Raw genomic sequence first — 12218 nt, forward strand, 5'->3', positions numbered from 1 at the left:
ACGGAGAAAATTCCGTTTCTGCTGTGCTTGTTTCGTGAACGCAGTTTGAATACATCGCTTGGTTGCACAAATAACGGAACTAGTAAGAGTGCGCATGTACGATGTACTGTCGAAATAAGTAAATTAATTCTCGTGTTTTCAAATAATAATGGGATGGTATTACGTCCGTTGTACGATACAACTAGTACATATTCTCGGACTTATCGTTTGAAGGCTACTTAAATCACGATAATTTTTGTACGGTACTTTGGCTAACCTGTGTTGTGTTAATTTATTTCTTGAAAGCCATTTTTTCCATATTAGTGTTTTTGTCGTGTCTACAGACGTGGATTTTTTTTATGTTTTTCGATAGTGATGTGTTCTTCAGTGCCGGTTTTAGAAATGAAGCGTGTGGCGTGTGACAGAATAATGTGTATCTGGGGAAAAAAAACACGCAAGTCTTAGGAACTTTCGACTTAAATATTCAAAAGAATGGCCATGCTTGTCGTTTTCAAATGTTTGGAACGCCACGGTTTTGTAATGTATGCACGTGTGACTTTTCGATTGCATATGGTGGAAGGGATGACTGTAGACGGCATATTGAATCAAAGAAACATGCAGAACATTTTAAAGCCGTGACGAGCAATAAATCTATATCTTCGTTTTTTCGCTACATCTGAAGAAACGAAAGTAACGAACGCAGTTACTGTTTACTAGTGATGGGTCGTTCGTTAACGATTCGTTCAAAAAGAACGAATCTTTGAGAGAACGAAATCTTGCGATTCGTTCGCGATGTAAAGAACCGGCTCTTTGAGAGCCGGTACCTTGAAAGATTCGGTAGAACGAAAATGCGGAGAGAACGAGAGAACCAACCGGCTCTTTGAGAGCCGGTACCTTGAAAGATTCGGAAGAACGAAAACGCGGAGAGAACGAGAGAACGAGATGAGAGAACCGGCCACGCGCCCGGTCTGATTCGTTCGTGAAATGATTCATGACGTCAGGAGTCTGAAGAATTAGTAATCACAGCGTGAGCATGTTCATAAGAGCAAACGATAACTGATCAAATAAAATAGGGTAACATGAAAAGTATCTATACCTGAAAATGTCAACTGTTAAGTAGTGGTTTAAAATTGCGTTTTCACATTCACATACACAAATTTGGGGGAAAAAAAAACATGAATTAAAAATAACAGGGAAAGTAACTACAAATGTTCACACTTACCATTTAGGTGTTAATTAATGTACCTACTTCATTTTTCTCTCTTCATACTGAATCGCAGTAGTAGTATTCAATTTTTGTCTTTTTTTCTCTAAATGTGTTGGTCTACATGTAAACACTTTACTCTCTCTAGAGTGTAAATAGCCTGTATATTAATATTTGTAACTTAAAAAGTAATACAATATAAATAATCTTGTTTCATATACGCAACTGTGATTCACTGGCTACGAAAAGCAATGTTCAAGTACTAGCTATAATAGTGCGATTACAAATTAAAGTTAAGAAAGATCACTTTCGTACCTAACATTCTTAGATTTAATGCTCCCGTATTATATAGAATCACTGCATGAAGCATTTGCAGCGATCAACAGTCAATAATTTTATAACAGTCAGTATACAACTAGACGTTTGAAATTTCATTTACCCATGCAGAGTAGATAAAGATAACCACCCACGCGATCCAGCCTCCTCTCGTTATCGGGTCACGCGATAACGAGGGGAGGCTGGAAGCAAACACGTAGCCAATACTCTAAAGGATGAACGAGTTACGTCACCTGATAAAAGAGCCAGATCCTATTCACAGAAAAGAACGAAATGACCGAGATGAACGAATCGTTCTGAACGAATCTTTCACGGAACTGATCCGAAAGTACCGGTTCGGTCAAAAGAACCGTTCTGCCCATCACTACTGTTTACAAGTCCTTGTGTTTGTCTTGCTGTTTGTTTACATGACATTTCTTATTCAACCAGGATAAAAAAAAAGCAAATAAAAAGACAGTTGCTTTAAAGTTTAACTTTGAATACTTTGAATTGAAGATTCAAAATATCCAGTAAAATTATTAATATTTCTTACATATTCAGATGATTGTATTGTTCTAATAGATTTTTTTTTATTCATTAATATGCATTGTATTCATATTTTTCTTTTTCTATTGCATATTATTGTCCTTGTTTTATCTTGAGAGTGTGTTATAATGCCCCAGGAAAAATTTATCGTGCATGATTTACGCGTACTTTTTTCATATACCTAATTGCCATTACTGATGGGTGTGATTTGAGGTTGGCAGCTCTGATACACACACACACATATATACACACATATATATAGATATATAGAGAGAGACTCTGTAATACTTTACTTGAAGTTCACTGTGCGTGAATAAAGAAAAATTTATTTGTAAGTATATACATGTATAAATAAACATTGTAACAAAATCAGCACATCACTTTAACTTGCATGTACATTAAATTACAATATATTCTATAATACAGGTGTTCTGTAGACCCGTACCTCTTTGAAAACTTCAACACGGTAGATGGCGACTTCTTGGCAGCGAAGTTTCGGGCCTTCAAGTTCCCAGAGTCCAACTACGTACAGTTCAAAGGAACGGTGAACGTGTGCCTGGACAAGTGTCAAGGTGTAAGTATGCGTGATTTTGTAATATATAGAATTTTTTCATAAATAAACCATTTCCAAATAACTTTATTTTAGGCCAACATACCAAACCTTCTTCTACAGATAGATCACTTCCTGAATACATACCTCTTCCTATATACAGACCTCTTCCTGTACACAGACCTCATATTACATACAGAAATCCTGCATACATATCTCTTACTACATACTTTCTCCTACAAACATACATCCTACTACATACAGACCTTATACATACAAACCTCCTCCTGCATAAAGATCTCGTATATATATGTATATATTAGGGCTGGGCCGATCACTAAATTTGCTGATCATTCCGATACCGATCATTTGCGCCGATCAGACAAATTAAGAATTATATAGCTTGTTTGATGTTAATAATAAAAATATAAAAATCAACACACAATATTCTATGGCTGTGGTTTCATAAGTACAATAGACGTAAGTTAAAATTAGTATTATTTCATAAAAATCGAAGTTTTATTGTGAATAATTAAAACCTCCGTAAAATAATGGTTTGGCATGATTTAAAAATACCCATATGCAAATTAATACTGTAAATTCATGTTTTAGTTGATACGTGATTGTATGCCTACCTTATTTAGTTATTTTGTAAGTAAATCAGAAATGTACAACTTTGCATTTTTAAGCTTAATTCAATATTTATTAATTTTGATTTAGTATGTAATGATTGGCATTTGGTGATCGGTAAATAATTTGCAGATTGGTACCGATGCCAATGTGTTAAAATCTGCCGATTATTGTGATCGGTGATTGGCCCAGCCCTAATATATATATATTCCTTTAAACAGATATCTTCTAACATCCAGACCTTTTCTCACATACAGACCTACATACAAACATCTTCCAACATATAGACCTCTTTTTACAGACAGCTTTACTACGCACAGACCTTTTCCACTGTAGAATCTTGTTTCTATGTATTGGGGTATTACTAGTAGACAAGTAAATTTAAATTTTTACACAAAAAAAATCGTAAATCAGAATTTAGTCATAGTTTTACTATCGGTCATAGCAAGCAACGCGTGAAAATGTTTGTGGCTTGGACAGTCTGAGGGCTGGTAGAGCCACACAGTCTCCGTCCTCGCAGAATGTCTCTCCGTTTGGTCGCAACACTGCACCCAATAATATGCCTCCGAGAGTGTCCGTACTCTGCTCGACTGCTGTTGCGTACGGCCTGGATGTACGTTTACAAACCGCATCCAGTTAATCTAGGCACTGCAATTCCAGCTCATGAGCCCCACTGGCATGCACGAACAAGGCACGCCTGGTGGGAGCTTCACTCAACACATTGAATATAAATAACATTTCCTTCCGCGATCAGTAGATTCGTGCTTCTGCTGAACTTCAAATCACATTAAATCAAACTTACAAGTTCATGTAGTATCCTTTAATATAAATTATTACAGATTAAAAATGAAATATTGAAACAGAACTATTCATCCACCCTTGGAGAATCCTTAATTCAAAACTGGAGGTTGTAAGTGATATTCCGTCTCTTATTATTCAGAGCGGAATCCGGTGTTCGTTGCACTAGTCTGTTATTCGGCTTTTGGGGTCCGCAAATACATAGATGTTAATACAGCTAAATGTAGCTACACTGCACTTAATTAGACAGTAATTTTCAGTTGGTTTGCAAATTTTTGTGGCAAATTTGTTTTTCTTTTAAAATATATGTTAGTAGTATAGTAAAAGGGCTCCTGTGGCAGGGTCCGCCATCTTGGATTGTGAATTACGGCGGCAATCTTGGATGACTTTGTCCTTTGAACTCGGCCATTTAATTTGACCTTGATTTTGACCTTGAACTTTGACCTTTAACCTATTCGCCATCTTAAATTACGGTATTTGAAATCGGATATCCCACTCCACCAACGTTGCAATTTTCGTTACGGCAGTCATATTTACATCGAGCACCTCAATTCCAGAATGTTGCACTTTTCGTTACGGTCGCCATCTTGAATTCTAAAGTCACACCCGCCAACTTGTAATATGTCACAAATGCTATCTTGTATTTTTCTGTTCTGCAGGAGGCCACCATCTTGGATACCACCATTTTTTTTCTGCTGTTTGATTCTAGACGGCAACAGTTTTGCTGTCTCATGCATGTAAGGTTGATATTCCAATACCTGCCAATGTTGTTGTGGCCCTTATCGGCATATAAAATTTAATTTTTTATACAAAATACATTGTAACCAAAGGGATTCGAACCACGACTGCTCGGACCTCTGGGTTGAAAAACATACTCCTTTTACCGCATGGTCATAGAGACATTTACCGCACAGAGAATTAAATAAGGTATATAGATAAATAACACATATTTGGACTTGTAAGTTTTATTAATTATAGGAATAATCGCATCACCCACTAACTACGCTTGCTAACAGGGAGTGCTAGTTAACACACATCACCTACTAGTGGGTGCCGCCACCATCATGTTTTCATTAATCGCTACAAGGAGCGCTAGTGTCACATAATAGTGTGTTTAGCTGCCATATTAGTTTAATATTTACCCGCTAGAGTATAATATTATTTATTTCCAGGGCACCCGCCATCTTGTTAGCCTTCTTGGCCGGCATCTTGAAAATCCGTAATTATTAAGGTGAAATTTCGAGGAAAATTCAGAAATTCATCAAAACAATTAACATATTAAAATAATTATTGTTTTATTTATTTATTTATTTATTATCAATTTGTTACATGCCTACCAACGGCATAAGGCCATGGGTGGTAGGCAGGATAACATTAAAAAAATACATAAACAAAACAAATACATGAAACAAAATGAATAACATTGAGGACAATACTATAACACATAACAATACAGCAAGCAACTAACAGATAGACAAGAACAAGTTTCATAATTCTATAACAACAGTAATGATAATCCAGAACCTGATTATTTAATCATATAATTTTGATCGATATAAGTCCTTGGTTCGATGCTCTGTCAATGATAAGAGTAACTAAGTCTTAAAATAAATTTTAAATTCTGTTCCCCACTACCATTTGTGGAGTTTATTAATCATACTCTCTATATGAAAAAGACTCTTTACAAGATACCTGTCCGACGAAATGAATACCTGTTGCCTTGCCTACCATGGAAGTCGAATGTTTCGATACCCGTCGAACATTTCAAACAGGTCATGTAAGATGTCAAATGTATATACCAGGTGTCCCAAACCACGAGACCAATCATGATCTAACTACAGGCTTGGCGATGCAAAATCCACAAAAAGGACATAAATATTTAAGCACATTTAAAATGGAAGCACATTTAGCAGCACATACAACTCGGTAAGATATGGTAGGATACAATCTCATTGGAGGAATACAATTTCATCAGGGATACAATCTCATCAGAGGGATACGATCCCGTCAGAGAGATACTATCTCATCACAGGGATACAATCTCGTCAGAGGGATACAATCTCACCAGAGGAATACGATCTCGTTAGAGGTATGCCATCTCAAGATGGATGCCATGATGTCACAATCCAAGATGGCGGACACCGTCACCAGCACCAGACCCTGGACCCTGCCACAAGAACCCCTTTACTATACTACTCAGATATCTGTGTATTGTCTAATTAAATATTTTTTTGGCTGGTAATATTGTAATTGCTGACAATAAATGCTGATAATTTTATTTTCCTTTAAATTGTGTGTTCTTCCTAACGATACAAATGGAGTAGCGTTGTCGCAGAGTATTTTTTGACTGTAGTCACAGACATTATCTGCGAATCTAGATTTTTAAGTTTCACCTTTCTTTGTGTTTTTTTGGTGCTCTTTAATGAATGTTGAAAGGTCTCTCCCAGTTTGTCCTCTGTATTTGCATCAAAATTAGCAGGGAATCTGATAAACATAATTCTTGGTTTTAAACTTGTATGTCGCTGGTTTAACTCTGGTGTTCATGTTTTTGACAGTAGAGTATGACATTAATTTTGTTCTTAGTCAGTGTTTGTTCCGAATCGTCTCTTTTTTTTCCTTCAGAGAAGTCACTGACATAAGGAATAAAATAAACCCCCAATTGTTTTTTCGACTTTTTTTTTTTTTGGTAAATGTTATGGAATTTGTTGGTTGTCATGTGCTATTTTTTTATGTCAGGTGGGTTACCATTTTCTAGGAATGCAGCTTTTTTTAATCAGCAACATGATTTTTGTAAAAACAAAATTATTATTGCATATTTTTCAGTTACTCGCTGTCCACAGTAAACACATGTGTGTACAGGTGGAGTGCAGCAATGGTCAGAAAGGTTTTGGACGACGCAGAAGAGAGGTGCCAATCGTGCCTGCTGATCCCAACAACATATTTGTTGTCACAATGTCAACATTTATTAAGGTCGACTACAATGATGATAAACTGCTAGAAAAAGGTGAGACATTTGTTCAGATTGGCACAATAGAGTCAAATAGCAACCAACTGTATTGTAAGTTCTTATCATTTCCGTATTGTGTCCCAAGACCATACCGCGATGTACATTATTTATTGACTTCTAGGTTAATAATATAATAATTAAGAAAGTGAACACAGCTGGCCTATATCAGTGGGTGGTATTATTCTGTACCATTCGCAAAAGAGTAAGTAAAAGGTTGTTTGGATGAACTTTAAAATAAGTGTAAATTTACACATTCTGCAATAGTGTACTTTTACATTTTTTCGACATGTAATTCGAAAGAACACATAGTTTGTGGGCTTTTACACACCCCTTGAACACTTGCTTGATAAGATGGGGCCTGCATATTAAATGAAAAAAAAAAAAAAAACATCAGAGGAAATAACCTAAATACTGAAAACTTTATAACGTGGTAGAACATTAAAATGAAAAAACAAGTTAGTTCTATTAATTTATTTAATTGTAAATACAAACGTACATATATAAAAAAAAAACTCATAAACAATACAAAACTAATCAATCTGATTGTCATTAAATTTTCAGGAACAATGAAGTTATATTTATCAGAGCACTAACCAAAAATAATTTTTATCTGAAAATTTAATATCATTAAAATTATTTATCTCAGTTTCCTTTATAACAAACATTTTGAAATTAAAGTGATTATATATTCAACCCTGAGACATAACACAATATGCAATTACAAGTGATTTCAAGTCTTTGGGGTGCTGAGTTATTTTCAATTCTCTGAAATAAATATGGCCACCAAAGTAAACAGCACAGAAAGTGCAAACAAGTGCAGAGAGAAAACAGACTGGTATTATGAACACCAAAAACTAACACTTACTTTAACTTCACCAGGTGCATTGTACAACTGTAAACATTCAGACTTAGAAAAAATACTGGCCATTAAATAAAAATAAACACAAGACTTAAACTTAGCTTTACAACAACCTCCTTTCTCTCTCTCTCTCTTTCATCTTCATCTTCTTGATGGTCGTTGCTGCTCCATTCTGAACTACCTGAAACCCAGAGTATTTGTTACCCTAATTACCTCCCCCTCCCTTCTATTGCCGCTCAACTCTCCTGGGATGAAATAGAATATATGTAGTCCAAACAATCGATCCACAGGCGAGTCTTCCGGTTGAATTCTTTTTCTTGCTAAGATCTCGGTTGGTACCCCTGAGTTTGAAGCTGTTTTGGAAGAAAGTTCTCATAGTTTTTGTTGAAGACCGGCTTATGGTGGGAGGAGTTCTGGGTTCGAGTCCCGGGTAAGACATGGGTGTTAATTTACATCAAGAGATTTGATTGCTACGATATGATAGAAAAGATTCGAATAAAGACATGGTTCTGGTTGTGGGCGAAAGCCGTTAACCACACAAATAAAAAAAAAAATTGTTGAAGGGTACAGTCTTTAACAGCACACAGCAGTAGTCTATCTACGACTTGTGATGTCACGAACACGGTCATATAAATAGATCTGACAACAGGGGTTGGTCATGTCTGTATGATTATGTGCTGTGTGAAGTCTTTTTTTTTCCTTCAACTAATTATTGGCCATATTGGCTTAAGTGTAGCATTTGTAGCGTGGAAACAGTTTTAAATGACTTAATTATCAAAATGATATTATCAAATAATATAATTCATAACATTAAAATTCAGCCGAATGCCTTACTACAGAAATAAACATGTAACGGTTCGTTACTTAAAAAAATAAAAAGATTTAAGCGTCGATTTTAGTTGTTTTATTCTTTGAAATTATAATGCACAAAACGAATCCAATGTTTCATTCACTCGTTTCACACATACATCTACCCGTCGAAAATTGCCCGCAGTTCACTTGATGAGATTTAAATAATAAAATAATAACGTCGATTAAGTCCTTCAATAAGGAAACTATCCGAAATATGTGCGGCCTAGAACACGGCCAAAACCTAGCGAAAAACAGCGAGCCGCCGAAACGCGGCCTCGCCTGGCAGCGATCGACAGACGACTACTACTGAACTCATGACACGTCTCCTCCATGCAGGGAGCAGACGTCACATGACCTCACCGACCAATCACACGCACTCTTCATTCACACTTACAGATACAAGCCAATCATAGAACAAGTTACAATACATGAAAAACCTTTTACATACAGAACTCTGGGCTTCCCCTGATCAGTCTCTTTTCAATTTTACATCAAAATCGGGGACTTACATTCTCGTTCTCTCTCCCACACCGTGAGAGAGCAGTTATTACACAGTTCCCACACAGAGGGGAAATTACCGTCTTTATCTCGGTTGGCGGGGAAGCACTGTTCCTTTCTCACTTACACTTACAGGCCTCTCATGCCTCTCTTTCTAACCATCACACCAGCCCAGACATAGTCCCGTGATTTATAATTATATTACAATACGTTAATAAAATTTAAGAACAGCAATCATAATACAAATTACTTTACAACATTAAAATCATTTAGAAATATTCTGAAAAAGTAGGCCTAAACAGGTAAAAATCTATTACAACGGCTCATTTGTGAATAATTTCATAAAAAATAGTAATGATTAAAAACGTCTGTTAAAATACAAAATACCTTCTTAAAACACATAGCAAGCTAAAATAACATATATTAATAGTCATAACATCTGATTATACTGTCTCATAACATACACACCACTCTAAAAACATTGACTCATTTATATTTACCTATACAAAAAAGAAGTTTAAAAGAAAATTATTTAATTAGGAGGGCAGGGTTCTGCAATGCTACAAACAAAACCAAATAGAATATCATGAAACTCACTAAAAAAAAAAAACAGGATCCAATGGAACAAAATTCTTTACAACAGAAACCAACAGAATAAAAAGGAAAACACTAGAGAAAAAAAACAGACCATAGCATAGTGCATTTCAACAGAGACCAACAGTCACCCCTGAAATATACTTAGAATTACAACAGAAACAAACAGAAAGCACCCAATTCCTGCATTGAATACAACATAAAATCTTATTATTTCCTATTGTATTTCTTTTGGCTTCTGTTGGTATATTCTGTTTGTTTTTTTGTTGTAAAATTTTAGTACGGTAATGGATAATATTGTACATATGTGTTTTTCTATTAGTTTTAAACTTATTGGTGTGTAACATCTTAGCTCTTGGTATACGGCATTTGGTAAGAATAATTTCGTAAATGGAATAGAAGTCACATGAAACAGAAATGTGTAATCATGGTACTGCCACATGTGGCGGGTGGAACGAACCAGAGTTCACAAAACGAAAGGGGAACTTAATTATATCAACTGTTTACTGAATTTTAACAAGATGAACAGTCATTTAATAACATTCCTGGTCAAATATCAAATACACACCCCGGGTTTAGTATTTTTTCATCTCTCTTTCGCTTTTATCAGAGCTCTTTCATTGCATTGTTTAACATTTGGCTATACATATCAAATGATTCAATAGTCGACATAGCTTCTCTGGCAATGAATTCTAATGGCAGGTGCGGTAACGTGTGATTAGTGTTCACCCACCACAGTTCACACAAAGGGAAACATTATAGTATTAGGTGTTTAATGAATTTTTAAACAATGAAAAGTATTTTAATATAATGTTTGTGGAAGATCAGATTCAAAGCCAAGGTTTAGTCATTTTTCAAGTTTTAATCGCTTTTATCGAAGCAGTTTCATTATATAGTTTAACATTTCAGTGTGCCAATTACGATTCAATGGTCGAAAGTGGAGGGTGTGGAAACTACGTGTTATACGCGTCAAGAAATAGTTGAAAAAACAATTCGCATATAGGCCTACTCATCACGGTCAACATTATTTTAAAGGATATGACGTTAATTGCCATGTCCTATTTTTGTATTATAAGTGTATTTGCAGTATAAAACATGAATTTTCTCATCTGCTGAGTACTGAAAATATTGCCTCACTTTTTTTCTCTCCATAGTTTTCATCAATAATTTTAATTTAATGAAATTTTTCCCTAATTCGCAATATGATAAAAAAATATTTTCTATGGATTTAATAAATCAGTTATACATTATTACATACGATATCCTTTCATTGTTAAACTTATTTAAATAGTTTGATTATTCATTTAAAACACAGTTGTGCCATCAATTCTGGGACTCGCCATCCATCAGGCGAGTAATTTCACACACACACACGAAGTTTCACACATTAGATCATCTTAAATTTGAATTTGAAAATACTGGGAAAATCTTGTAATATGCACTATTCAATGTTTAAACTTTTCTCTTTTTTTCAAAAATTTAATTAACCACTTTATTTATTGCAAAAAAATACCTATCTTTAGTTTCAAACAAATTAAATAATAATGCATGAACAACGTTAATACCTATAAGGAATGTCAAAAGTTAAGTTAATGCAGCTGTAGAAAAGTACTGTTTGAAACGGGTGTATACCATTTGTCCGAATGTCCACTTATCGAGATGACCACTTCTCCGAGCTCCTTTGGTTCGAAGGACCACTTGTCCGAGTGACCACTTCTCCTAATGACCATCTCGAGCTTTCAGACAAAATAAATTCCTGTATCTGCCACTATTTCTCTGCTTTTCACTCACTGTTACCTTAATTAGTTTACTTACATAACAAAATTAATTTATGCTTGAAATGTCTCTTGGAAAGTTAAAGGTTGGACACCCTATCACATTGCAGCAAGTAATTTTGAGTAAAAAAATAAAATTTGATCATTCACGCTAATTTCATAACATGCGCAGTGAAAAAAAAAAATTGTAATTATTTTAAGATAATTGCCTTTAATTTTATTTCAATCTCAATAGATCTATTCACTCACCAATGACATATTTACAGCGCTTACTTCACTAAGAAAATGCACTCGAGACCTGTGTGATCATAGATATATTTATGTTTAAAAGAATAAAATGATTTAAATTAAATATATTACAATTACAGTTAAAACAAAACTAAAAATAATATAAAAGCATGGCCATTCCTTCACAATCAAAAATTATTTAAATGTTCAGTTTTAAAATTACATGAAATAAAAACTAATAATAAAAAAACATTTGATATCAAATGTTAGAAGCCAAATGCTTTTTCATCATCATTTATAAAAAAAGACACAAAGATGTGTAAATGAAAATATCAGTTGGAAAATAGTAACTGCAATATTATATAAATAATATAATTGCATGT

The 12218-nt window shown here is 34.6% G+C and overlaps 1 protein-coding gene across 1 annotated transcript in view; it reads left to right on the forward strand.

Annotated features, from left to right (window-relative positions):
- The window catches only part of LOC134534389 (uncharacterized), a 72666-nt gene that overhangs the window by 54118 nt on the left and 6330 nt on the right, over positions 1 to 12218 (forward strand). Inside the window, exons 6-7 of the mRNA XM_063372853.1 lie at positions 2471 to 2618; positions 6882 to 7026. Of these exons, the coding sequence (XP_063228923.1) occupies positions 2471 to 2618; positions 6882 to 7026 (293 nt within the window). The remainder of the gene's footprint in view (positions 1 to 2470; positions 2619 to 6881; positions 7027 to 12218) is intronic.

Source organism: Bacillus rossius, chromosome 7 (genome assembly GCF_032445375.1).
Source record: "Bacillus rossius redtenbacheri isolate Brsri chromosome 7, Brsri_v3, whole genome shotgun sequence".
Taxonomy (NCBI): Eukaryota; Metazoa; Arthropoda; class Insecta; order Phasmatodea; family Bacillidae; genus Bacillus; species Bacillus rossius.